The 26,356-nt window shown below is 51.7% G+C and overlaps 1 protein-coding gene across 3 annotated transcripts in view; it reads left to right on the top strand.

Moving 5' to 3' along the window:
- Positions 1-26,356, top strand: part of TNRC18 (trinucleotide repeat containing 18) — a gene marked incomplete at both ends in the record, with an annotated part of 95,690 nt that overhangs the window by 42,013 nt on the left and 27,321 nt on the right. Inside the window, 8 exons of one of the 3 annotated variants that reach the window (XM_080704185.1) lie at positions 936-1,365; positions 2,990-3,988; positions 14,250-14,425; positions 15,052-15,188; positions 15,394-15,522; positions 17,391-17,562; positions 19,460-19,820; positions 22,476-22,751. In XM_080704185.1, the coding sequence (XP_080560311.1) occupies positions 936-1,365; positions 2,990-3,988; positions 14,250-14,425; positions 15,052-15,188; positions 15,394-15,522; positions 17,391-17,562; positions 19,460-19,820; positions 22,476-22,751 (2,680 nt within the window). Of the gene's footprint in view, positions 1-935; positions 1,366-2,989; positions 3,989-14,249; positions 14,426-15,051; positions 15,189-15,393; positions 15,523-17,390; positions 17,563-19,459; positions 19,821-22,475; positions 22,760-26,356 lie in introns of those variants that run through there. The other 2 variants (XM_080704187.1, XM_080704186.1) reach the window with 2 other exon arrangements.

Genomic DNA, 26,356 nt, shown 5'->3' on the forward strand with positions numbered 1-26,356 from the left:
TGAGTGCCCTTGGGCAACTAACTTCACCCCAAAGGCTTCACGTCTCTTCTCCTAGAAAACAGGGATGCAGCCAGGTGTGGTGGCGCACACTTGTAATCCCAGCATTTGGGAGCCTGAGAACGGAGGATCGCAGTTCACGGACAGCCTCAGCTACTTAGTGAGGCCCTCCGTAACTTATTTTGAGACCCTGTTTCAAAAAATAAGGAATAAAAATAGGGCAGGGGCTGTAGCTCAGAAGTCGAATGCCCCTGGGTTCTATCCCCAGACCTGCACACACAAAAAAAGAAAGAAAAAGAAAACACAGATGCCAATAATCGCTAGTCACTGGGCTGCGAGTTGTGGTCTGATAGTCATGGGGCAGCTGGTACACAAGGCCTTCCTTTGATGTGTTTCATGTGCTGGCAGCCAGTTCTCGTGGCAATGCATTGCCGAGCCTGCTCTCTTCCATTTTGTCATCACAAGTAGGGACAGGCTCTTCCTGCCCTCTTTTTGGGTGTTTCAAGACCCAAAAGGGAAAGCGCAGTGTCGTGCTCAGGTAGTGGCCTCCCACCAAAGGCAGCTGTCAAAAACACCATGCGGGGGTGGGGCAGCCCTTTCATCTACGGGAGCCTCTGCCCGGCTCCCTCCTCCCTAACTGAGAGGGTGTAGGGTCCAGATGGCTCACCCTCATGGGGAAGGACTTAGGCCCATTGGGGCTCTTACCCAGCAGCGACCTGCCCTGCACCCCACCCCCGGCCCTGTATTTTGAGATTCCACCTGGAATGCTGTCCTTGTTACACGTAAGCTGTGGCGGAACCCCAAGCCTGCCCCGGAGGGGGTGCGCGACCTGGACCTTGGACCCTGCCCGAGGTGCTCTCCAGGCCGGGCACCAGGGGACCAGGTAGGTGCGGGAAATGGCTCCTGTACGCTGACCCTGCCTGCTGGCCCATCCCCAGCAGGAGCGGCTAAAGGCACAAGAGCATCGGGCCGAGATGGAGGAGAAGGTGAACAAACGGAACCTGGAGACCACAGGCAAGGCCGGCCTGGCCGCTGCAGGCCCCGGGCTGCTGCCGCGGAAGCCCCCCGGCCTGTCTACCGGCCCCACGGGCGCCTACGGCAAGGCCATGAGCCCACCGCCATCTCCCCGTGCCTCCCCCGTGGCTGCGCTGAAGGCCAAGGTCATCCGGAAGTTGGAGGACGTGTCCAAGCCGGCCACCTACGCCTACCCTGCCACGCCGAGCTCCCACCCCAGCAGCCCGCCACCCGCTTCCCCGCCGCCCACCCCTGCCCTCACCCGCAAGGAGGAGGCCCCTGAGAATGTGGTGGAGAAGAAAGACCTGGAGCTGGAGAAGGAGGCCCCCAGCCCCTTCCAGGCCTTGTTCTCAGGTAGGAGCGAGCCCCTGCCTTCAGGGCTGCCCCAGCACTCGTTGACCCTGGGCTGCCGTGAAATCAGTCCCACTCCGTTCATTTGTTCACGCGTGTTCATTCTGTCTGTGCGGAGCACCTGTTGTCCCCACCCTGATGCCAGGCTGGGATGAGTTCACAGGCATGCAGGCCCTTCTGTCTCTCTGCAGCCCCTCCTCAGTGGTGGGGCCAGGGGACATGGGCAGAATATTAAAAGCGACCCCGGAAGAGGTTGTTCTGAGCATGAAGCAAAGCAAGACCTGTACGACTCTGAGCACATAGTCGCTGCTGAGTTATCACACTGGTAGTAACAGGGCAGAGGTGCCTGTTCTGGACGGCAGTTCCCCGATCCCAGGTGCTAAGTGCACACGCAGGCTTTCCCCATGCCCTCTGGGACCTGTGGCATTAGGGGCCAAGACTTGTGTGCTCCTCCCTGGGGCCATGAAGAGCTTGGGCTTGTGCTTAGAGAGGACATGGTTTCAAATTCAAATTCCAGCACCAGTGTCCTGTGAGCTTGCCAGGTCTGACTGCCCCTCTCTGGGGTGATTAGTGCTGAGTGCTTGCCTGGGCCTAGGACATTTTTTTTTTCCAGTACTGGGAATAGAACCCAGGGGCATTGTACCTCCAAGCTACACCCCCAGCCCTAATTTTTAGTCTATTTATTTATTTATTTATTCATTTATTTTTTATTTATTTTTTGGTGGTACTGGGGTTCCTGGAAGCCCTTCTACCTCCGGGCTACACTCCCAGACCTATTTTATACTTTTTTAAAATTTGGAAACAGGGTCTCTTAAAGCCAGCGCTGGCTTCGGACCTGCACGATCCTCCTGTCTCCGCCTCCCAAGCGCCAGGGATTACAAGTGTGTGCCACCACGCCCAGCCTTTTTATTTTTTTTGAAACAGAGTCTCACTGAGTTGGGAAAGGCCTAGCTAAGTAGCTAAGGCTGTCCACGAACTGTGATCCTCCTGTCTCAACCTCCCAAATGCTGGGATTACAAGTGTATGCCACCACGCCTGGCTTGTTTTGTTTCTGGGGTTTTTTTTTTGTGTGTGTGAGTGTGGTACTGGGGTTCCTGGAAGCCCTTCTACCTCTGGGCTACAGTCCCAGACCTATTTTTATACTTTTTAAAAATTGGAAACAGGGTCTCTTAAGCCAGCGCAGCTGGCTTCGAACCTGCACGATCCTCCTGTCTCCGCCTCCCAAGTGTGGGGATTACAAGTGTGTGCCACCACGCCCGGCTTGTTTCTGGTTTTTACAGACTTTATTAAGCATTTGCTTCTGGCTCAGCTTGGGGTGGGGGACGTGAGAGAGCTGCCTGGGCTGCGGTTTCTGCCTTCAGAGACTGCAAGATCCGTGGGGACACAATGGTGGCTCATTTTCCCTGTGCAGCCCAGACATGTAGAAGATGTCTTGGGATTTCTCAGGATCACCTGGAAATGCTCCTAGCCCTGCAGAGGTGATACTGGGAATCTCCCCTCCTAAGCAAGCAGAGGGTGGCAAGCAGAGGGTGGCTGTGTCCTGTGCCCTGCCCTGTGTAGTGGGAGGTGCTGGTGGGAACACAGGCTCCTGGAGACCCCCCACACTGACCTGAAGTGTCTTTGGCAGATATCCCACCCAGGTACCCGTTCCAAGCCTTGCCACCGCACTATGGGAGGCCGTACCCGTTCCTGCTGCAGCCCACGGCGGCCGCTGACGCGGATGGCCTGGCCCCCGACGTGCCGCTTCCCGCCGATGGGCCGGAGCGCCTGGCACTCTCGCCTGAAGACAAGCCCATCTGCCTGTCTCCCTCCAAGATCCCAGAGCCCTTGCGGGAGAGCCCAGAGGAAGAGCCGCTGGCCGACAGGGAGGTGAAGGCAGAGGTGGAGGACGTTGATGAGGGCCCCGCGGAGTTGCCCTCTCTGGAATCGCCGCTGGCCCTACCTGTCCCGGAAACCATGGTGGCCGCAAGCCCTGCGGGCAGCTGCGAAGACGGCCTGCTGGAGGCCCAGGCACTGAGCGCCGCTGGGCAGACCTGCTCGGAGCCCTCCGATGGCACGGACTTTGAGGACAGGGCCGAAGCACGGGTGGAGTTGTCCAGCCGGACAGAATCTGCTGTGACTGCCCTGGAACTGGGGGAACGGCTGACACCCGAGCCGCTGGTAGAGACTAAGGAGGAGCCGGTGGAGGTACCCCTCGACGTGCCTATGGAGGTTCCTGTGGCGGAGGCAGAGCCCGAGGAAGGCTTGGCCCAGCCAGCCCTGAGTGAGCCCCAACCCAGCCTAGAACTGCCAGATTGTGACCTGCCCACCAGGGAAGGGCAGTGCCCAAGTCTAGAGGCCCAGGAGGTCACGCCTGTGCCTGGTACCACCTGCTACCTGGAGGAAGGGAGCACTGACCAGTTCCTGCCCACCCTGGAGGACCCCTTGGCCGGCATGAATGCCCTGGCTGCAGCGGCAGAGCTGCCTCAGGCCAGGCCCCTGTCCTCCACGAGTGCCGGAGTCCAGGCCTCAGAGAAGCTGGACAGCACCCAGAATCTGGTCCTGGAGCCGAGTTTCCTGCAGGGCATCACCCTGCTGAGTGAGATTGCGGAGCTGGAGCTGGAGCGGAGGGGCCAGGAGGCCGGAGGTGAGTGCTTCAAGACTTCTTAATAAAATTTCTAACCCTGAAGATTCCCAGAATATGGCTTATTTGTATTCAGTTTTTTAAAGTTGCTGTATCTAGCGAGACCCTGTTTCAAAAATAAAATAGGGCCAGATGTGTTGGCGCATGCTTGTAATCCCAGTACTTGGGAGGCTGAGACAGGAGGATCATGGTTCGAGGACAGCCTCAGCTACTAAGTGAGGCCCATTGCAACTCAGTGAGACCCTGTTTCAAAATAAAGAATTAAAAAATAGGGCTGGGGGCAGAGCGCAGAGGTAGAATCCCCCTGGGTTCCATCTCAAGTATCTCAAAAAAATAAAAATTAATTAATTAATTAATTAAATTTAATAGGGCTATGGGGGTGTAGCTTGGAGGTAGAATGCCCCCCTAGGTTTAATCCCCAGGACCACACACAAAAAAAAATGTTGCTGTAAAATACCCATAATAAAATGTACCACCGCAATCCTTTTCAATAGTCCAGTTGAGTTGTATTAAATATAGTCATACCATTGTGTGACCAATCTCTGGGTTTCAGGTGGCGGAATATCTCCTGATTCCATCAGTGATGTGTTTTGAATTAGCAGGATTCTTTGGGTTGCAAGAAACTGAAATCTTTGTTGGAGTGATGAAGTAGAATGCCTCTGGGTTCAACCCCAATACCAAACCAAACCAACAAAACGGGCACTAGAGATGAAGGATCACAAATTCAAGGCCAGCCTGGGCAGTTTAGCAAGAGCCTGTTTTAAAAATAGAAAGGGCAGGGGATGTAACTTGGTGGTGGAGCGCCTGCCAAGCCTGTGCAAGGCCTGGGTTCCACCCCTAACACCACCAAGAAAAAAAACAAAAAACTGACCTTGAGCCTGCAGTCCACCTGTCTCGGCCTCCCAAGTACTGGGATGACAGGCGAGCACCACCATGTCCAGCTAGCACTTTCTCTTTTCTGTGTTCCTTCATCCTCCCTCCCTCCCTCTGTTCCACTTTCTGCTCTTGTTGGCCTCATTTGAAGCAGGCTCACTGCCCTCATGGGGTCCAGCAGCTCCTCCCAGGTCCGTGGGCTGCTCAGCTCAGCAAGCTCACGAAAGAGGCCACGTCTTTGTTGGTAGCTCTAGTGGAAATGCTGGGACTAGCTCTCGTGTGCTGTGAGGGGTTCGTGCAGATCCTGTGGCTGGGAAAAGGGCCTGGCTGTCGGTGTACGGAGAGGTGGTCTTCGAGAGCCTTGAGCTGGAGGGTGCGGTGAATTCTGGGCTGGGCACAAGATGGCTGATGGTCAGCGCAGAATGTCAAGGTGCTCCAGGTTTGCAGTTGTGGCTGCTGTGGCCCCAGCAGCCCAAGTGAGGGCCAGAACCCAGCCCTGGAGGAGAGTCTACAGTGGCCCTCAGAGATCAGGATGTCCTTGGCATCTTCCATTTCCCCTGGAACTTTTCTTGTACACCCAAACGTGCATTTACTTCTAAAATTAAGATGGTAGCCGGGCGTGGTGGCGCACGCTTATAATCCCCGTGCTTAGGAGGCTGAGACAGGAGGATCGCACGGGTTCGAAGCCAGCCTCAGCTACTTAGGCTCTCAGCAACTTAGTGAGGCTCTGTTTCCAAATAAAAAATGGTCTGGGAGTATAGCCCGGAGGTAGAAAGCCTCTGGGTTCCACCCCCAGTACCACCAAAAATAAAAATAAAAATAAATAAAATAAAATTAAGATGGTTTTCTAAACAGTGCTCTAAATTTGCCTTTCTTACTTAATGTGTTTATCATGAAATGCTTTTCAAAGCTGTGGTTTCCAAAAAGCATTTTTTGTTGTTGTTGTTGGTACTGGGGAGTGAACTTGGATATTCTACCTCTGAGCTATACCTCATTTGCACTGTTTTATTTATTTATTTATTTATTTATTTACTAATTTATTTATTGTGGTGCTGGGGATTGAACCCAGGGGCATTCTATCTCTGAGCTACACCCCCAGCCCTATTTTTTATTCTTTATTTTGAAACAGGGTGTCACTAAGTAGCTGAGGCTGGCTGTGAACCCAGATCCTCCTGTCTCAGCCTACCAAGTACTGGGTTTACAAGCATGCACCACCACGCCTGGAAGCCCTATTTTATTTTTTATTTTGAAACAAGGTCTCGCTAGGTTGCTGAGGGGCTCACTAAGATGCTGTAACCTGCAGTCCTCCTTTCTCAGCCTCCCAAATACTGGGATTACAGGTATGCACCACTGTACCCAGCCAAAAAGCCCTTTTTTGGGGGGATGCCAGTGAAGGCATGGTCTTTGGTGACCTATTCTTAGATTTTCAGGCATTTTCATTTGCCTTAACATTTTTTTCTTTGCTGTTAAAGATACCCTTGTAGAGCCAGGTGTGGTGGTGGTGGTGCACGTTTGTAATCCCTGCACTTGGGAGGCGGAGACAGAAGGATCGTGCAGGTTTGAAGTCAGCCTTGCTGGCTTAAGAGACCTTGTTTCCAAATAAAAATATAAAATAGATCTGGGAGTGTAGCCCCGAGGTAGAAGGGTTCCATCCCCAGTACCACCAAAAAGGATACTCTTGTAGAAAAATTGTTGTCCCTGTGTCTGATTTGATCCATCACAGTCAAGCCACATTGTCAAGGCTTTTAGATCCTCATGGTTCCTCTGAAGCTTGGGCAAGTGGTGTCCCTGTTGGCCTCTGTGACCCCCGCCTCCATGGGGGTGTGTGAATATTCTGAAGTTCATCTTGGTTTTTCTTTCAGTAAAATAGTTCAGTAGGAGCTGTGCATGGTGGTACGCATTTATTATCCCAGTACTTGGGAGTTTGAGACAGGAAGATCATGGGTTCACAGCCAGCCACAGCTACGTAGGCCCCCTGCAACTTAGCGAGGCCCATTTTCAATGTAAAGAATAACAAATAGAGCTGGGCGTGGCGACACACACTTGTAATCCCAGCATTCCGGAGGCTGAGACAGGAGGATTGCTGTTGGCAGATAGCCTCAGCCACTTAGTGAGGCCCTTTGCAAATCAGTGAGACCCTGTTTCAAAAAATAAAGAATAAAAAATAGGGCTGGTGTGTCGCTTGAAGTTATAATGCCTCCAGGTTCCATCCCTAGTACTAAAAAAAAAAAAAAAAAAAAAAAAAAAAAAGGCTGGGGTATAACTTGGAGGTAGAAAGCCTCTGGGTTCAACCCCCAATACAGCAATAAATAAATAAATAAATAAAGTTAATAAAGTCCGGTGGGTTTTTCTCCCCTTTTGGAAGAAAAAAAAATCCCCTTGATTCCCCTGGTGGTGTTCCTTTCACTGGAGCCTGGCGAGGGCCCCAGGGAACTGGGGGGAGGGGCCTGCAGTCAGGGCCGTGGCCCTGGGGCTGTCCAGTGTGATGCCATTGCCCTCTTGCCTGTGCCCCTGGCCTGGCCCGTGGCTGGGGTTCAGTGCAGGTCTGGCTCCTTGGTTCCTTGGCAGCGCGGGCTTTCTGGTTCATCTCTGGGGTTGCAAAGCCACAGCCTGCTGTGCTGGTGTGCTGGGGCTGCTGTCACAGTTGGCCAAAGACTGAGTGGCTTCAGCAAGAGACTTTTCTTATCTCCTGCTCTCAGGGCTAGAAGTTTTGAGATTCAAGGCTTGGGCTGAGGGCTTGGGGAGATCACTCCAGGCCTTTCTCCTGGCCTGTAGAGTATTGTCTTTTCCTTGCCTGTGTCTCTTCTTTCAGGGAGTGTCTTTGTCTCTAAATTCCCTCTTCCCATAGAAACACCAGCCATATTAGACTAGAGTGCACCCTAATAACCTCACTGTCTTTTTTCTTTTCTTTTTGATACTGAGAGATTAAACTCAGGGACATTCTACCTCTGAGCTTGTAGAAAAGACACAGATCTTTTTACTCTTTTTCTTTGTGTGTGTGTGGTACTGGGGATGGAACCTTTCTACCTCTGGGCTACACTCCCAGACCTATTTTATATTTTTTTATTTGGAAACAGGGTCTCTTAAGCCAGAGAGGCTGGCGCTTTGGACCTGAACGATTCTCCTGTCTCTGCTTCCCAAGCGTGGGGATTACAAGCGTGCGCCACCACGCCCAGCTTTTTTTACTCTTTATTTTAAAAGAGGGTCTCACTAAGTTGCTGAGGGTGTCTCCAAGTTGCTAAGGCTGGCCTTGAACCTGCCATCCTCCTGTCTCGGCTCTCAGTATTGGAATTAGATGTGCATCACCACATCCGACTTTTGCTTTCTTTTTTCTTGTGCTACCAGGGATTGAACACATGCCTTGCACATTCTTCTACTGAGCTGCATCTCCAAGACCCCCTCCCCCTTATTTTTGGTACTTGAGATTGAACCCAAAGGCATTTTGTCTCTGTGCTAGACCTCCAGCCTATTTTATTTTTTATTTTGAAACAAAGTCTCATTCAGTTGCCTAGGATTTTGCTTAAGTTGCTGAAACATGCTTTGAACCCGCAGTCCTTTTGTCTCAGCCTCCCAAATACTAAGATCACAGGTATGCGCATTCATACCTGGCACTCATCCTCATTTATTTGTTTGTGTATTTATTTATTTATTTGTTTATTTATTTATTTTTGGTGATACTGGGGTTCCTGGAGACCCTTCTACCTCCGGGCTACACTCCCAGACCTATTTAATAATTTTTTATTTGGAAACAAGGTCTCTTAAGCCAGAGAGGCTGGCTTCGAACCTGCGCGATCCTCCTTTCTCTGCCTCCCAAGCGTGGGGATTACAAGCGTGCGCCACCACGCCCGGCTTCATCCTTTTTTTTTTTTTTTTTTTTTGGTGGTACTGGGGTTCCTGGAAGCCCTTCTACCTCCGGGCTACACTCCCAGACCTATTTTATAATTTTGAAACAGGGTCTCTTACGCCAGCACGGCTGGCTTCGAACCTGCGCGATCCTCCTGTCTCCACCTCCCAAGCGCGGGGATTACAAGCGTGCGCCACCACGCCCGGCTTCATCCTCATTTTTAAAAATTACTTTTACTTACTTATTTCTTTGGTATTGGTGATTGAAACCCAGGAGCATTCTTCCTCTGAGCTACATTCCTAACTACATTCCTGTTTTACTTTTCATTTTGAAGCAGGGTCTCATTAAATTGATAAGGCTGGCCTTGAATCCAGAATTCTCCTGTCTCAGCTTCCAAAATATTGAGATTACAGGGGTGCACAACCACACCCAGCTGTTTTTATTTTATTTTGAGACAGTTCCACTAAATTATCCAGGCTGGCCTCAAGTTTGTGATTCTCTGTCTCAGCCTCCAGTGGAGCTGGGATCACAGGCATACACCATCCTGCCCTGCTAACGGGCCTTACTTTAACTTGATCACCTCAGTAATGACTTTGTTCTCCAAATAAAGCCATGATCTAAGGTACTAGGGGTTAGGCTCCAACATACAAGATTGGGTGGGGGGTACAACTAAACCTGTGACACTGGCCTAGAGGTCACTTGGGCGTTTCGGGATGTCAGCTGAGAGCCTTGCTTGTGGGAGGGAGGAGGAGGTGACAAAGTTGTACCGTGGAGCAGCTGTCCCTGCCTTACCAAGGACCTTGAAGGTGGTGTCACAGCAGGACGGCCAGCCTTCTTTGGCTGATGCTGACCCTTGGGAACCGATAGGGGCTTCTGCCTTGTGGTCTCGGTTTCCCTAAAGAAATGAAAGAGCAGAACCCATAATTCTCAGCCAGGGATGGTGGTTGCCCCCCTACCCTCCTGTAGCTATTGACACTCACACTTTGGGCTGTGGCAGTTTAAGGGGAGCACTACTGACACCTAGTGGGGAAAGGCGAGGGACACTACTAAACCTCCACCATGACTGAGGGCCCGCAGCAGAGCAGGGTCCACCCAGCCCCAGATGTGAGGAAGGCCTAGGTAGAAACGCCTGAGTGTCAACAGTGTAATTATGACTGTCCATCTCATGCAACTTTGAATGATGAGAGTATGCTTTTTTCCCCCTCAAGCACGTGTGGAATGTTCACAAAAAGTGATCATATTTTAGATAAAAGGAAAATATTTCGTTGAAGTAAAAATCATAGCCAGAGCCGGGTGTGGTAGTGCATGCCTATAATCCCTGTACGTGGGAGGTGGAGACAGGAGGATCTCAGGTTCAAAGCAAGCCTCAACAACTTAGCGAGACCCTGTTTCAAAACAAAACAAAATAGCCGGGCATGGTGGTGTACGCTTGTAGTCTCAATACTTGGGAGGCTGAGACAGGAGGATCGCAGGTTCAAAGCCAGCCCTGGCAACTTAGTGAGGGGCTCAGCAACCTAGTGAGGCCCTGTTTCCGAATAAATAAAAATAAAATTGGGCTGGGAGTGTAGCTTGGAGGTAGAATGCCTCTGGGTTCAATCTTCAGTCCCCCCAAAATAAAAATAAAAAAATAAAAAGGAGCTGGGTGTGATGGCTAACATCTGTAATCCTAGGATTTGGGAGGCTGAGACATCAGCAAGTAGTGAGACTCTCATTAACCTAGAGAGATCCTGTTTCCAAATAAAATAGGGCTGGGGAGCTAGGCGTGGTGGCACACACTTGTAATCCTAGTACTTGGGAGGCTGAGACAGGAGGATCGCACAGGTTTGAAGCCAGCCTCAGCTACTTAGGCTCTTAGCAGCTTAGTGAGACCCTGTTTCCAAATAAAAGATAAAATAGGTCTGAGAGTATAACGCAGAGGTAGAAAGCTCCTAGGTTCCATCCCCAATACCCCCCCCCACACACACACACACAAGACTTGCGGTGTAGCTCAGGGGTAGAATGCTCATGGATTCAATCCTCAGTACCCGTTCTCCCCCCAAAGTTATAAAAATCCATTTTCATTTGATGGAGACCAAAATTTTTTTTTTTTTTTTTTTTTTGTAGTACTGGGGTTTCTACCTCTGGGCTACACTTCCAGACCTATTTTATATTTTTTTATTTGGAAACAGGGTCTCTTAGGCCAGCAAGGCTGGCTTTGAACCTGCGTGATCCTCCTGTCTCCGCCTCCCAAGCACGGGGGTTACAAGTGTGTGCCACCACGCCCGGCTGAGACCAAAACATTTTAATTTGGTGGAGACCCCTTCCTGATATTGAAGTTCTTGGTTGGGGTAGCCTCTCTGGAGGACAGTGGAATGTTTCTTAGAATTGCCATGCATTCAATGCAGATGACTTCCGTCATATGAATTATGCTGGTAGGAATTTTCCTAACACATTCAAGCTATGTACCTTTCTGTTCACTTTAAAAAAAAATACTGAGGCCGGGCATGGTGGCGCACGCTTGTAATCCCCGCGCTTGGGAGGCTGAGACAGGAGGATAGCACAGGTTCAAAGCCAGCCTCAGCTACTTAGTGAGGCTCTCAGCAACTTAGTGAGACCCTGTTTCCAAATAAAATATAAAAAAATAGGTCTGAGAGAATAGCCCAGAGGTAGAAAGCCTCTGGATTCCACTCCCAGTACCACCAAAATAAATAAATAAATAAATAAATAATAAATAAAACAACTGAAACAACCTAAATATCACCAATATAGACTATTTAGACCAACTAAAACTCATAATGCAAGAGAATTAATGCTGTTCTTAGGTTTGTCTTTATAAAATTGCTGATATTCTAGTTTTTTTTTTTTTTTTTGGTCCTGGGAATGTAACTTAGGGGCAATGTACCTCTGAACTACACCCCCAGCCCTATTTTTTAGTCATTTTATTTATTTATTTATTTATTTATTTATTTATTTATTTATTTATTATTTTGGTGGTACTGGGGTGCCTGGAAGCCCTTCTACCTCCGGGCTACACTCCCAGACCTATTTTTACATTTTTATTTGGAAACAGGGTCTCCTAAGCCAGCGCACGCAGCTGGCTTCGAACCTGTGTGATCCTCCTGTCTCTGCCTCCCAAGCGTGGGAATTACAAGTGTGTGCCACCACGCCCGGCCATTTTATTTTATTTTAATTAATTAATTTATTTAGTTTTTGTTTGTTTGTTTGTTTGTTTTTTGGTTTGTTTTTTGCGGGTCTGGGGATGGAAACCAGGGGCATTTGACTTCTGAGCTACACCCCCTGCCTTGTCTTTTATTCTTTATTTTGAAACAGGGTCTCACTAAGTTGCAGAGAGCCTAAGTAGCTGAGGCTGTCTGCGAACTGCGGTCCTCTGGTCTCAGCCTCCCAAATGCTGGGATTACAAATGTGCACCACCACGCCCATCTTAGTCTTTTTATTTTTGAAACAGGATTCACTGAGTCGCAAAGGGCCTCGCTAAGCAGCTGAGGCTGTCCGCAAACAATGATCCTCCAGTCTCAGCCTCCAAATGCTGGGATTACAAGCATGTGTCACCATGCCCGGTTTATATTCTAGTATTTTTGACCTTCAGAAATGGTATTTTTAAGCTGGGCATGGTGGTCCAGGCCTCTAATCCCAGTACTTAGGAGTCTTAGACAGGAGAATCACAGGTTTGAGGACAGCCTCAGCAAGCAGTGAGACTCAGCAACCTAGTTGAGACCTTGTTTCAAATTAAAAAATAAAACAGATCTAGGTTATAGCTCAGAGGTAGAATGCCCCTGGGTTCAATCCCCAGTACCACAAAAACAAATAATAAGCTGGGTGTGTTGGTACATGGACATAATTCTAGTACTTGGGAAGCTGAGCAACTGAGACCCTGCTTTAAAATAAAAGTCAAATAGAACTCGACTCTTGGCTTCTACCTCTGTACCACGGGGCGGTGGGGATCTCCAGTGCCACAGGAAAAATTAAAGAATAAAAAAGGCAAGATCCAGGTGTCGTGGCACATGCTTGTAATCCCAGTACTTGGAAGGTTGAAACAGCAGGATCACAGGTTCAAAGCCAGCCCCATCAAGTTAGTGAGGTCCTGTTTCAAAACAAAGAATAAGCTGGGTATGGTGGTTCACACTTGTAATTTCCATATGTGGGAGGCTGAGAGGAGGATCACAGGTTCACAGCCAGCCTCAGCTACTTATGAGGCCCTTCGTAACTTAGTGAGACTTCATTCTTATTAGCTTGACCCTTATAAAAACACCTTTGTGTGTGTGTGTGTGTGGTACTGGGGGTGGAACCCAGGGGCAATCTAATGCTGAGCTACACCCCAACCCTATTATTTTTTATTTTTACTCTGAAACAGGGTGTTGCTAGGCTGATGAGAGTCTTTACTACTTGCTGAGGCTGCCCTCAAAACCTGTGATCCTCCTATCTCAGCCTCTCAAGTATTGGGAATAAAAGCTAAAAATACTGTGTGTGTTTAATATACATGCAGTGTTTGGGACTGAACCCGGGCATTCTACCTCTGAGCTACATAGATACCCTGTTTTTGGTTTTTGTTTTTGATTAAACTCAGGGACGTTCTACTGCTGGGCTACACCCCCCAGCCCGACCCCCCCTTTTTTTTTTGGTGGTACTGGGGTTCCTGGAAGCCCTTCTACCTTTGGGCTACACTCCCAGACCTGTTTTATAGTTTTTTAAAATTTGGAAACAGGGTCTCTTAAGCCAGCAAGGTTGACTTCGAACCTGCCTGATCCTTCTGTCTCTGCCTCCTAAGCGCCTGGCTCCCCCAGCCCTATTTTATTCTTTATTTTGAAACAGTGTCTCACTACGTTGCTGAGTGTCTCACTAAGTAGGTGAGGCTACCCTCGAACTTGTGCTCCTCCTCTCAGGTACTGAGTGTGGGTACACTACACTAAGTTCACTTTATAAATACAGATCATTAGCTGGGCGTGGTGGCGCATGCTTGTAATCCCAGCATTCGGGAGGCTGAGACTGGAGGATCGCGGTTCGCGGACAGCCTCAGCTACTTAGTGAGGCCCTCCTCAACTTAGTGAGACTGGTTTCAAAATAAAGAATAAAATATAGGGCAGGGGCTGTAGCTCGGAGGTCAAATACCTCTGGGTTGCATCCCCAGTCCCTCAAAACAAACAAACAAACAAACAAAAAAACCCCACAACAATAAATACAGATCATTAGAGAGATCCACACTCCTAAAAGGAACCTGTGTTATCCTTTGGTGTCTCTCCTAAAGATTTTCTTTGCTCCCACACACTGGGGACAAGACTGGGACGCGTACCGCCTCCTTGCCCGTTCTCTGCTCTTAGCGCTGTGTCTTGAGTCTCAGGAAGGCCTCACAGTCCAAGTGCTGTGTTGCTGTGTGGTCTGGGACCTGTGCTCACTCTGGGCCTGGCTTCTCCTATTTGGAATCAGGGAGTTGGTGGCTACAATGTCAGTGAGTTGTGTCTGCCCAGGGAGCTCTGGGCAGGACAGGCATGGCAGCCTGCAGGTGGCCCAGGCCCCTCTACCTGCACGGGCTCACCTGGCTCCTGTCTGCAGGTGTGGAGCCAGGCCTGGCTGTGAGACCCTCACTGGAAAGCCTGCTGGCTGCCAGCAGCCACATGCTGAAGGAGGTGCTAGACGCCCCCTTTGTGGACCCGCTCAAGAACCTGCGGCTTCCGCGGGAATTGAACCCCAACAAGAAGTACAGCTGGATGCAGAAGAAGGAGGAGCGGGTGAGCCGTGTTGGTCTTTCCTCTTGCCAGTGGACTGTGTGTGGTATGGTGGTGGGAGGGACAGGAGTCCCAGCACACGGTTGCCATCTTGCTGGATCTGGCTGGCTTTGGGGCTGGCGAGGCCTGGCCTGCACCCAGCTGCCTCCGCTGACTTGCTGTGGTCCCAGGCAGGTGGTTCCCCCTTTTGGCTTTTGTTATCCATCTGATTCCAAGTCAGGCAAGTCACAGGGGTGACAGCTTGATGGATTGGGAAGAGAGCAGCCTTGGAATCAGGCCTGGCTCTGCTCTGTGCTGCCTGTGGGGCCCTCTGCTCTCAGAGACTTCACATAAATGATAACATGCTCACCCTCATTGCCTGAGCCTGTGACAGGCAAGGCACTGGGCTTTACTGGCATCATTAACTTAGCACTGACACCACCCTACAAAGCTGGTCCCATGGGGTCCTTAGCATTGAGAAGAGCTGAGGCCACAGGTAGGAAGTGGCAGCAATGGCATTTGAGCTGGGATCTTTGTGGCCCCAAGGGCCTGGCTCTCACTGTCCCCATCTCTGGGAGTGGCCACCTGCCCAGGGGGTGGGAGCCAGATGTGTCAGCATCTTCATCCCTTTGTCCTCTCCTGCCCTCCAGATGTACGCCATGAAGTCTTCCCTGGAGGACATGGATGCCCTGGAGCTGGACTTCCGGATGCGGCTGGCGGAGGTCCAGCGGCAGTACAAAGAGAAGCAGCGTGAGCTGGTGAAGCTCCAGCGACGCCGGGACTCCGGGTGAGTGTGAGCCCAGCCTGCAGCCCGTGGTGCTCGCCTGGGCGGCCGGGCAGCCTGGCCCGCCTTGCCAGTGCTAGTGTTTGGTAGGTCAGCTGCGGCAGCTGTCAGGTGTGCGTGGACCCGAGTCCCTTGTGTTTAGTGTGTGCCCTTCTCCACGCCCCGCCCGCCACCAGGTTCACAGCCGAGCCTGTGATTCTTTTTTAAGGGACAGGCACGAGGATCCCCATAGAAGCTTGGCACGCAGAGGCCCTGGCAGGCCGCGGAAACGGACCCACGCCCCGAGCACCCTGTCGCCCCCCCGCAAGAGAGGGAAGAGCCGCAACAGTAGCGGAAAGTAAGGCTGGCCCCTCGGTGGGTCGGGGACTGGCTCGGAGCTCGGAGGGGAGGAGCAGGGCCCTGCGCGGAGCCTGCCCCGGGGCGCTGGGGACCTTGAGTCCCTGGGGCTCTCACTTCCTAGAATGGCAGTGCCCAGGGAGCACAGTGTGCTGCCTGGGCCAGGAGGGCAAGCCAGGCGAGTGAGCACTGAGCAGGAAGGGCTGTCCCGGTTAGAGGTCTTCCCGAGGCATAATCCAAGAATCCGGCCCATCTTCCTGCTGTGCCTGCTTCCTCCACTGCTAGTGACTAATTCCTGCTCCTCTATGTGGAGGGACCCCCGAGCTGCCAGCCCTGCAGGCACAGGCTCTGATTGGTGCCGTTGCTTGGTTTTCTCTGTGCCGGACTTTTCCTCCTGGGCTGACCCACTGGCTCATCCGGCCCGAGACCAGGGCTGCTCCCCTGGACCGGGTCGCCACCTCCATGTCCTCTGGGGATGAGGTCCTCTCTGGTGGCAGCAGCAACAGCTTCACGTGGTACCTCTGGAGGTTGTCTCCAAAGATGCTAGCTGGAACGAGAGCTTTCCCTTCAGGGCGGGGCCTTGGGCCTCTGTGGGTGACTAGTCAAGCCAAATGAGGCCCATTGAGGAAAGGGTGGTTCTGCAGCTCTTAAGTCACATGAGGTCTGGGCAGATACGACTAGTGCAGGGGAGCGAAAGGGGCTTTGAGGACCTTCAGAGGGTGCAGGAAAGGCAATGGGATGGCCATGAGTCAGCTCAGAAAAACACAGCCCCAAGGGCCCCCACGTCTCACATCTAATCTCCTTGGGTGTTCCTGTTTGAGAAGATGGAGAGAGGAAGACGTGCCCTGCCACCAGCCATAGGAGCCTGGGAAGAGGCCTTGAAATGAGTGAGTGGGCAGGGCCTCAAGCAACGCAGGCCTAGTGGTCAGGAGTGTGTGCCCTACTAGGTGCCATTCCTGCGTCTGCCCCAGCTCCACCCCTTCCTGTGACCTTGGGCCAGGTATAGCTTTTCCAAGCCTGTTAAGAGTCCCGTCTATAAAAAACAGTGTATTATATTGTGGCTAAAATATAAGACATTAACACAGTACAAGACACGGTGTAAGCACCAAGCGAAGATTAGCTCCTTTTATTGTTACTTGTGAGGTTTGGCTTAAAGCAGGTGAGCAAAGCCTTTGTCCACATCCCAGCTCCCTGTACTCACAAGGAAATGGTTCCAGTGACAGTGACTGGTGCCCTCTTTTTTTTTTTTTTTTTTTTTTGCTGTACTGGGGATGGAACCCAGAGGCATTCTACCTCTGAGCTGTACCTCCAGCCTTATTTTTTATTGAAACAGGGTCTCACTGTGAGGTGCAAAGGGCCTAAGTAGCTGAGGCTATCTGTGAACCGTGATCCTCCTGTCTCAGCCTCCCGAATGCTGGGATTACAAGCGTGCACCACCATGCCCAGCTTGCTCCCTGTTCGTATGAGCTCTTAATCTTAATTCCCTCTCCCATCCTGGTGGACTTCCTTAGCAATTCTGATCCTTTGTTCTTGGCATGTTTTGGTAAAGAGGTATCTGTTTAAAGGCGTGTGTGCGTGTGCGTGTATGGGTGGAAAAGCACTTAAGAAAGAGGCTGGCAGATGATACTACTGACCTGAAGGTTTTTTTCTTCTTTTGCGTTAAAATCTTATTTTGCTTCATTCACAAATATCCCAGCCTTCCAGCACTGTAGTTTTATAAGATCTGTTTCCCCGGACTGGTCACTCTGGCGTTCGTCACTGTCTGTGCTTCAGCATCCAGAGCTCAGCCTTTCAGGGCCATGAGAGTGGACCCCAACCCTTGAGCGCGGCTGGGCCAAAGTGCTGACCTGTGGTGTGTTTGCATTTCAGGCTGAGCAGCAAGTCCCTGTTGACATCAGATGACTATGAGCTGGGAGCAGGGATCAGAAAGAGACACAAGGGTCCTGAGGAGGAACACGATGCCCTCATTGGAATGGGGAAAGCCAGGGGGAAGAACCAGAGCTGGGATGAGCATGAAGCCTCATCTGACTTCATGAGTCAGGTCAGTAACTCAGCCGTACGGGTATGCCACAGTGCTCAGGTGAAGGGTCTGGAGGTATGCTCCAGTGAGTACACGTTCCTCTTGCAGGTCTGTCAGCCCCTGTGCTGTATTGAAACCATAGGAATGGTTAGAAAGTCAGGGACATACCAAAGTAGCTCAGCCTCAAAGAGGCAGAGCCAGAACCAAAAGCTACATCCATTCTAGTGCTCTGTGACCCTTTGTTGAAGCCACGCAGGGAAGACTGTAAGTTCTTAACCAAATAATGCAGTTACTCTGTTGTTTAACAGTATAATTGTTTAATGAGCAGCTTCACCATTCCATAGTTCTAAGAAATAAGGGCTTGATGCCATTGTAATTTCCTCTGTGAACTCTCCAGGGGTAATGGCGTGAGAGCCAACTCCTTGATTTTTCTTCTTTCTTCAGAGCACTGAAACCATCCACTTAAGGCCCTCATCTGTAAATGCTAATATAATCCCTCCCCATAAAACCCTGTGCAGATTTGGCCATCAGAGGGGAATATTCATATAGGGGTATTGGGTCTAGGCGGAAAAAGTTTGCCAGTTTGTACGTTGGGATCCATTTTACTCTCAAACTGTGGCGAGGGATGCTTTGGTGGTTTAAATGACACTGTCCCAACCTCTTTTTCTCCTTATGAAATGCCACCCGATTAAAGAAAATAAGAGATAAACATGTTGAAATGCAGGGCATTAATGGCTTTGAAACTGCACATTTTGCTTCAACAAATGGCTACAGTTGACGATAGACATGCAAGTAGGAATTTAATCTGTAAAATCTCTAATCTTTCTTTCTGCTTCAGGCATCCAAGGCACACTCCAGGCATCTTCTTGGCAGCTTTGGCCCTTTTAGTTGGACAGGCAGGTTTAAGACTGTGCGGTAGTCTCCATCAGCTGATGTAGGTGGTTGAGATAAGCAGATCAGCTATGTTCCCATCTAGATTTTCAATCTTGGTTCCCTTCCTCCTCTCCTAAACCAGCTACCTTCCCAGGCTATTGGCAGCTCTGTTTGGTTACAGCACTTACCTAGGAGGTACAGAGAGTATCCTAGAAAGCCAGGGTAGAAATACCAGTGCCATGGATGACTGTAACTACAGTAATAGCTATTTAATAAGTGGCTACTTTGGGCCAGGCATTTTTTTAAATTTATTTTTATTGGTGCATTGTAATCATACACATCACATTGGAATATAAGACTTGAGAGGATATACAAGCACACATTATCCAATTAGCCCTCATCCAGTCCCCATCCCATTCCCTCCCCCTCCCTCGATCCCATGCTTGTTTGGTGATTAACTTTGATACATATGTTTATATACCTCCTGCTTTTTAAAGAGGCTCCATCCTCCCCTATTCCATTCCCTCTGATTGGTCACCTTAATTGCTTCACTATAGGGCCATTTCTATAGCTCAACCTCTTCCTGTTGCCCCTTTCCTCCTAGTTATTGCTGATTAGGGGAAGCATCTGGTTTTAATTTTCTGCGATATTTCTCTGTGCATGCCGTGTTGCAAATACCGATCCCACTCTTGACGGCCCCAGTTGTGGCCTGGCTACCCGGTGGACTGATCCAGACCTCGCTGGCTCAAGCAGCGGCCTTGCCTCATGGGAGGCCCCGGTTCTGGCCTCGCTGTGGGCCAGGCATTTTGATAAGTGCTTTATGTGCCTTACTTTCAGTTCATCCTATAACAACCTTGTGATACCCAGACACAAGTACCTCCATTTTACAGAATGTAAGGATTGAGGCGAAGAGGAGTTAAGCAACTTGCTGGATAGAAGTCAAGGCATGAAGCAGGAGCAGAGATCAGGCTCCTTAGATTTGTGCACTAAAACCCATAATCCTGTTTTTCCATGTCTTAACCTGTGACCCAACTTTCCTTTCCAGCTAAAAATCAAGAAGAAGAAGATGGCCAGCGACCAGGAGCAGTTGGCAAGCAAGCTAGACAAGGCCCTCTCCCTTACGAAACAAGACAAGTTGAAGTCGCCGTTCAAGTTTTCCGAAAGTTCTGGGGGGAAATCGAAAACCAGCGGGGGCTGTGGCAGGTTCTTGACTCCTTATGACAACCTGCTGGGCAAGGACAGGAAGGCGCTGGCCAAAGGCCTCGGTCTGTCTCTCAAATCCTCCAAAGAAGGTAAACACAAAAGGGCCGCCAAAGCCAGGAAGATGGAGGCGGGGTTCAAGGTCCGAGGCCAGCCCAAGTCTGTCCATTCCCCGTTCGCCTCAGAAGTGAGCAGCTACTCCTACAGTAAGTAGCTAATGTCCTGCCGCCTTCCGGCTGCTGCATCCCTCCTTCACTTTTCTCTTTCTCTTTCTCTCCGGGGGGCACTTGGAGGCTGCTTTGGGCTTTGTGTGGTCTCAAGGCCAGAAGTGGGGGCGGTCACCCGAAGCAGAAATGCCTGTGATTGGCGTGGTCTGCTGGCCGGGCGCCTGTGATTGGTGGGCGTTTGTGATTGGCGGGCGGAAGCGGATGTCCGTCTTGCCCCCTGGTGTCTTTCCGGGTGCTGTCTGGAAGCTGGGTGCTGTCTGGAAGCTGTTGCGTGCCTTGCGTGCCATAGCGTTTGTGGCTGCTCGGCCTAGAGAGGCCTGGAGTACGACTCCTATGAGTGCTGAAGGCTTCGGGCTTCCCTGCCTGTAGGAAGGTCCTGTGCGGCGGACGGCTTGTAGCCAGGTGTCCGCGGAAGCAGTGGTTAAGGCGTGCACCTCAAGCTGGGCTCTGAACCGAGGGCTTCTCTGGAGCGTTCTTATTGAACCCATGACAGCCATACAAACCGTTACTCCCGTTTTGTTGCTGGAGGCCGAGAGAGGAGTGTGCGCCTTGGGTGGAGAGACTCGAGCCTGGGTCAGACCCCATTCTCTCCTACCCACCTACTTGCTGGAGTCTCTGCCACTGTGGACTTGTTCCCACTTTGGACAGCGATGCCATATGTGGGTGTCAAGCCCTTGATAATGGAATAGCCCGTGGGTCTGAGAGAGGGAGGCTCACTTCATTTAAGCAGAGCCTGCCGCTTTGGAACTATTGTTTTCCCAAACGAGGCGGCCCTCCGTTGTCCCTAGCTGCCTGGCAGGCGGAAGGTGCTCACTAGGTTTTGAGCACCTCCTGCCTAGGGTGGCTGCATACCAAAGACATGGCTGTTGCAGGAGGGGCTTCTTGGGTCCAAGCAGTGTGTGAGTCCCCAGGTCCCATTGCCCTGGGCATTTTGGCTGGTGTGTGTGTGTGTGTGTGTGTGTGTGTGTGTGTGTGTGAATGCCATATGTAAAAAACCAGACATACTTAATGTTATAATGAAGCATTTTCTTAATGGATGAAAATACAAGAGTTTGTGAAGTTGAAACATTATCACCTGCTCTGTCTCCTGCCCAGGGCTTCTTCAGATTTTAAGTGCACTCTTGTGGGCAAAGAGCCAGATGTTGTGTCTGGTATGGAATTGAGCTGTTGTTTAATTTTTTGGTCCTGTACTGGTTTGTCTTCAGGACTTGAAGGAGTCCTGAAAACTCCTTGGCTCTTCTAGTTCTCTTATGCCTTGGCTTAAAACTTCACTGTCTGGGGGAGAGAAGTGGGCTGGCACTGGAACGGGAAAGTCGGCGTGGTGTCTCCGCCTAGAGTACAGCTACAAGGGGCATGGTTGTGGAGAGAGCTCTTCTCTGCTTACTTTTTACAGTTTACTTTTCTGCAGTTGGGAGGTCAGGGAGAGTGAGGTCTCACAGAGGTGGGGGGCGTGTTCCAGCAGGGAGATGCTATGCTGCCTGGAGGCGGAAGAGAGATCAGTGCCATCTCACTTCTCCAGTTTGGATGGTAGGGCGTGGGGTGGGGAGGCATGCCTGCTTCTTGTGAGAAGGCAAGTTATTGTCACCCACTGATGCCTCTAGCCTTGGAAAGGGAGCTGTGATGGGCTGGTGGCTCAGTGGGCTTGCCAGGCCGTCCTGGAGTTGGCTGAGGGGTTGGAGTGGAAAGTGGGGAAGTTGATGGGAGCAGCCAGGGGACCCCTCTCCTTCCATGTGTGTGGTTTCTCTCAGACTTGGAGGTGACAGGTGTTACGAGAGCTGTAGTTATATGGCTTAATGTTCCTTCTGTTTGGTGTGGGTTTTACCAGGGTAAGGAATTTTAGTCTTTGGCTATGGAGTCTATGTTGCTTGATAGCTTAGTATGTAAAATGGTGTAGGTTTGGGTTGAAGTTGAAGAGACTGGAGCTATGCCCCTCTCCAAAGCTGGTTGGTCCTCTCCCAGGACCCCCTGGCCCTTAGTCATGTAGTAAGGCCAGAGACTTACAGGAAGCCAGTGGTGGTATGCTGGGCACCTGCTCTCTGATGAGAAGAGGGTAGGGAACCCTAATTGTGACATCATTCACCAGTTTCCTTGGTGTGAGAACTCACCAAGGCGCCTTTCAAGCTATTGTTGCAATGCTGCTGAACGGGGAGTTGGGACGAGGTGTGCCTTGTTGGCTCTTCTGAGCCCTCCCTTTGTGGTTTGTGTCCTGCACCAAAAGGAGCTTGTGGGCTGTGTGCACCCTGTGGGTAGAAGGGAACCACATGGCAGTGGTCCAAAGGTCTCAGAGAGAGAGTTATTCTGAGATTGGGGCTCCTCTGTTCCCCCACCCAGCTCCTGGAAAGGTGGGGCACCATGGCGCCTTGCCTAGAGAGGGTCTGGCCCGGCACTTTGGCCGGTGGTTCCAGCTGCACAGCGCGGGTACGCAGGCCCTTCTCCGGGTGATGGTGAGTCAGTGGGGCCAGCAGGAGAGTTGGGGTGCCTGGAGAGTTCACCCAGGGCCAGGAGGCATTTGGGCCTCTGTCCTGGCACGTTCCAGTGCATTCTCACAATCACTGAAAGCAGCCACTAAAGAAACCAGCCTGCTTCTCCCCGCGGCCTGTGACTTATCTTTATTAAAAACTACTTTGACTGCAGATACGGACTCAGAGGAAGACGAAGACTTCCTGAGGGATGAGTGGTCTGCCCAAGGCCCCTCCAGCTCCAAATTGACCTCCTCCCTCCTGTGTGGCATGGTGGCAAAGAACAGCAAGCCAGCTGCAGGCCCCAAGCTGACCAAGAGGGGCCTGGCGGCCCCCCGGACTCTGAAACCCAAGCCAGCCACCAGCAGGAAGCAGCCGTTTTGTTTGCTGCTTCGAGAGGCGGAGGCCCGCTCCTCCTTCAGCGACTCTTCGGAGGACTCGTTTGACCAAGGTTACTAGCTCCCAACGCGAAATACCTTCCATGTTTTAGAGCGAGAGAGTGAGTGCGAGAGAGAGCGAGAGAGTGAGAGCGTGCACACAGCAGAGATGGTGGCGCTGGGCCGTCCCGCTCGGATGGCCACAGAAGGCAGCCGTCTTGGTTCTTGGCAGCGTAGCCTGCCGTATCAGCCTATTTTTTGTTTTTGTTTTTTACTTGCACTGTATCATTGTGATAATATCCCTGGCTAGCTCTTTTTGAGCTCTTACACGGACTGGTTTTTAGTCTCTCCTTTCCTACACTCTCCCCTCCGTGCCTCCTCCCTGCCCCAGGCCCTGCGCCTGCTGGTCCTCCCAGACGGCCCGGGCCAGCCTCTCTTTTGGCACGGGCAGCAGGGGCTTCCTGAGGAGCATTTTGTAAATGGACTTCTGTCGTGTGGGCGTGTGACTTGATGTTTGTACTGCGATTTTGGTAATACCAAGCTTTATTAAACATACCGAGTTCATTTTTAACTAAACCGTGTGCCTTGTCTCTCTTGCTGTGTCCTTACTAGACATCAGGTTGACGCTTCCCTCCATTTTGTTCCTCTTCCCCCTCCTCCCTCCCGCTCCTCCTCCCCACCCCAGCAGGAGTAGAGACGGTGGTACCCGCTCTGCTCTATTATTCAAATATCCCTGGTGGCTTTGGCATCCATCCCACTGTTCAGGTCGACAGCCCGCTCACCTCCAGCATCATCTTTTTTTTTTTTAAGCTGCTTGTTTGTGTTTTATTTTCTTAAAGCTCTGTTCTTAACTCACCAGTGGTTAAAAAATATTTACATATAAACACTTGTCTTCTAACTCACGTTTCTGTTTTGAAGGGCATGTAGGCAGCTCGGGGTCAAGGCTTTTTGCTATCACTGACTTTTTTGTTAACTTTGTATACATTGGCTTCATTGCCACAGCGAGAGACAAGAGAGACAAAGTTGCCGGGCTTAGAGCTTGGGAGTCCGAGGCCTGCTTTGGCCTCCACTCAGCCAGCTCTCTAAAAAGGTCAGGCTCCATGACCCCCAAGGACCTTCTGGCTCTGAATTCTCTAACCTCAGAATTATATCCTGGGCTTAGAAATGTCTTGGTCCTTCAGGCCCTTCAATCAGAAATGTCCCAAGAAGGGGAAGCAAGTGAAATGTTTCCTAGCCCTGGTTTTAGGGTTTGCCTCCGGGTGAGGTCCCTTTAGGGTTAGGCCGTGGGGTATCCCCAGAGCCCTGGGTAGCAACACCCAAAGCCAGCTGCTCCCTGAGGAAGGCCTGGGGGTTACCTAGTGAACCCGGCCATGACCCGGCCTGGGCCCTGGCACCAGGACACTGCCCCGTTCTCCAGCTTTGCATTCCAGTTCCTGGTCTGTCCTTTTCCTCCCACACCTCCCCTCCAAATTGGCAGAGATGGATTTGGGGTGACCAGGGAATGGCACCCAGGGATTCTGATGCCCTCTGGGCTCACATCTGAACGAACGCAACCTGGGCCAAGAAGAGAGGTCACTAGCCTGTTGGCTGGCCCAGTTTCCAAGGCGCCCCGCCCAGCCTTCTGTGGATGAGTCCGGTTGGCCTGCATTCCCTCTCCCTGCCCACCTCCTCACTGTCCCTTCTGTTGGCTAGACCCCTCTCCGCCCCCTCCCCACACACCCTTAAAGCTGGGGCTCCAGCTCCCAAGTTTTTGAACTCTTCCCGCCCTAGCTCAGACCCCGCAGACCTCTCAGGAAGGGGCAGTTTGCCTTGAGTGGGGGCCCAGAGCTGGACACCATAGTGCCAGTGAGCCCAGATAGGGGAGGGGAGGGGTCTGCTCCCCAGCCTGCCCTGTGAGCAGAGCATACCGTTGAGGTCTCCAAAGGGATATTTGGGTAATAGGGCCTTACTGACCCCTGGTACTAAAACACTTAATTGGCTTGGCTTTTCTAGTGTGTCTGCTTTCTCCTCCCAGCAGCTTGACCATACCTCCACCCTTGACCCCTACCCATGATGCTTTGAGTGTCTGTTTCGGTCTCTTGCATTTGCTCTCACGCTGCACTCTGGACGCAAAGCGAAGGCTGGGAGTAGGGCAGACGGCGCAGCGGGTCACTGAGCTTGGGTCCGAGCCTGGCTCGTTGCTCCGTAGGTAGGCAAAACCCTTTTCTTTCTGTCCTCTGTACACCTCCCCTCCTCGGGGCCTGCCCCCACCGGGTCTGGCAGCAGCAGATCACCTTGGCGGTTATCGGGTTTTGGGAAACCAAACCAAGTTACAACGGCCAACCCCTGCCGTAAGCCAAGATTTTTTCAATATGAAAAATGTTTTTCTGCCTTTCCTTGGGTATCTTTGTTGAGACTCCCTCCACCCCTGCCCTTGGCATGCTATTGACTCAGGTGTGGAAGACTCCAGAAAGGCCCTCAAGGCCCCCACGCTCCTGTGGTTCCCCCGCCCCCTCTGCCCCTGGCCCGAGCAGACCAGCCTTTGGAGGGAGGCACCCCTAAAACTCATCAGGAAAGCGGGGAGGACTGCAGGATGTGTCTTTTTTTTGCAGAAAGCACCCTTCCTGGGCTTTTGCCGTCTGGTTCAGGGTGCTGGGACTGGCCTGATCTTGGCATTCTGGGAGCTGACATAAGCCACTGTGGGGCACCCAGAAACCCAGGGCTGGCCCTCCTGTCTCCTCTCACCAATACTGCTGGCCTGAGGCCTTCCTGAGGGGAGATTTCTGGAGTTTCTGCGTCTCCATACCTGAGTGGCCAGGGAGGCTATTTTTAGAAGGGAAAACCCCCGGCCCTTTGCCCAGCCCTGTGCCCCCACCCCAGCCAGCGCCCTCCCGCCACCCTGCCCAAATTGGCAGCAGCAGGGAGGCCTGATGTGGGGGACCCGGGCGCTGCCGAAAGTCTGCCTACACTTAGCCCGCTTTGCCGCTGTGGCCCACTGGGGCGGAGACAGAACCATGTGACGTCGCAATGTGAATGATCGCAAGTGTGCACTGCCCGCCCGCCTGCCCCTGCCTGCCCTGCCGGCCTCCCCAGCCTGCTGCATCCATCGCTCTGGGAGCCAGTCTCCCACCTCGCTCCCCTAGCAGACCTCCCCCTCTCTCCGCCTCCTCCCTCTCTCCATGCCAGCTCCTCACCCACTCCCTCTCCCTCTCCCTCTCCCAGAGCTGGTCCAGCAGAGTCCCAGCCTCCTTCTGATGAATGGTAGAGAGAACCTCTGTCCTCAGGAGCACCCCTGGGGCTGCCACTTGCAGCCACCAGTTAACCAAGTGGCGGCTTGAGGCATTGGCAGGAGAATGTGGACTTGGCCATCTGTCTCCCTCCCCAAACCCCAGCTCAGATTGTGTGCCTCCTGATAGCTATGGCTGGTGGGAATTCTCTTCTAGTCCTGCCTGGACTTTGGCCTTTGAGGCAGACTCACACCTGGGGCACCTGCCCTTGGGCAGCCCCTTGGTTGTGACATGAGCTACCAGGTGCCTCGTGCCGGGTCAGCTGGCCATCTTCTTGGGAAAGTCAGAAGCAACTTTGTGCCTCAAGACAGTCTTTCTGGTGGAGGATTTGGTTCACATTCAGGGAGCCTTGTTCCTTGCCAGTTCTGTTCTGCACTACCAGTGGGTACCCTAAGCTGGCCCTGGGGTGGCTA

Source organism: Muscardinus avellanarius (genome assembly GCF_963383645.1).
Source record: "Muscardinus avellanarius genome assembly, chromosome: 10".
Lineage (NCBI taxonomy): Eukaryota > Metazoa > Chordata > Mammalia > Rodentia > Gliridae > Muscardinus > Muscardinus avellanarius.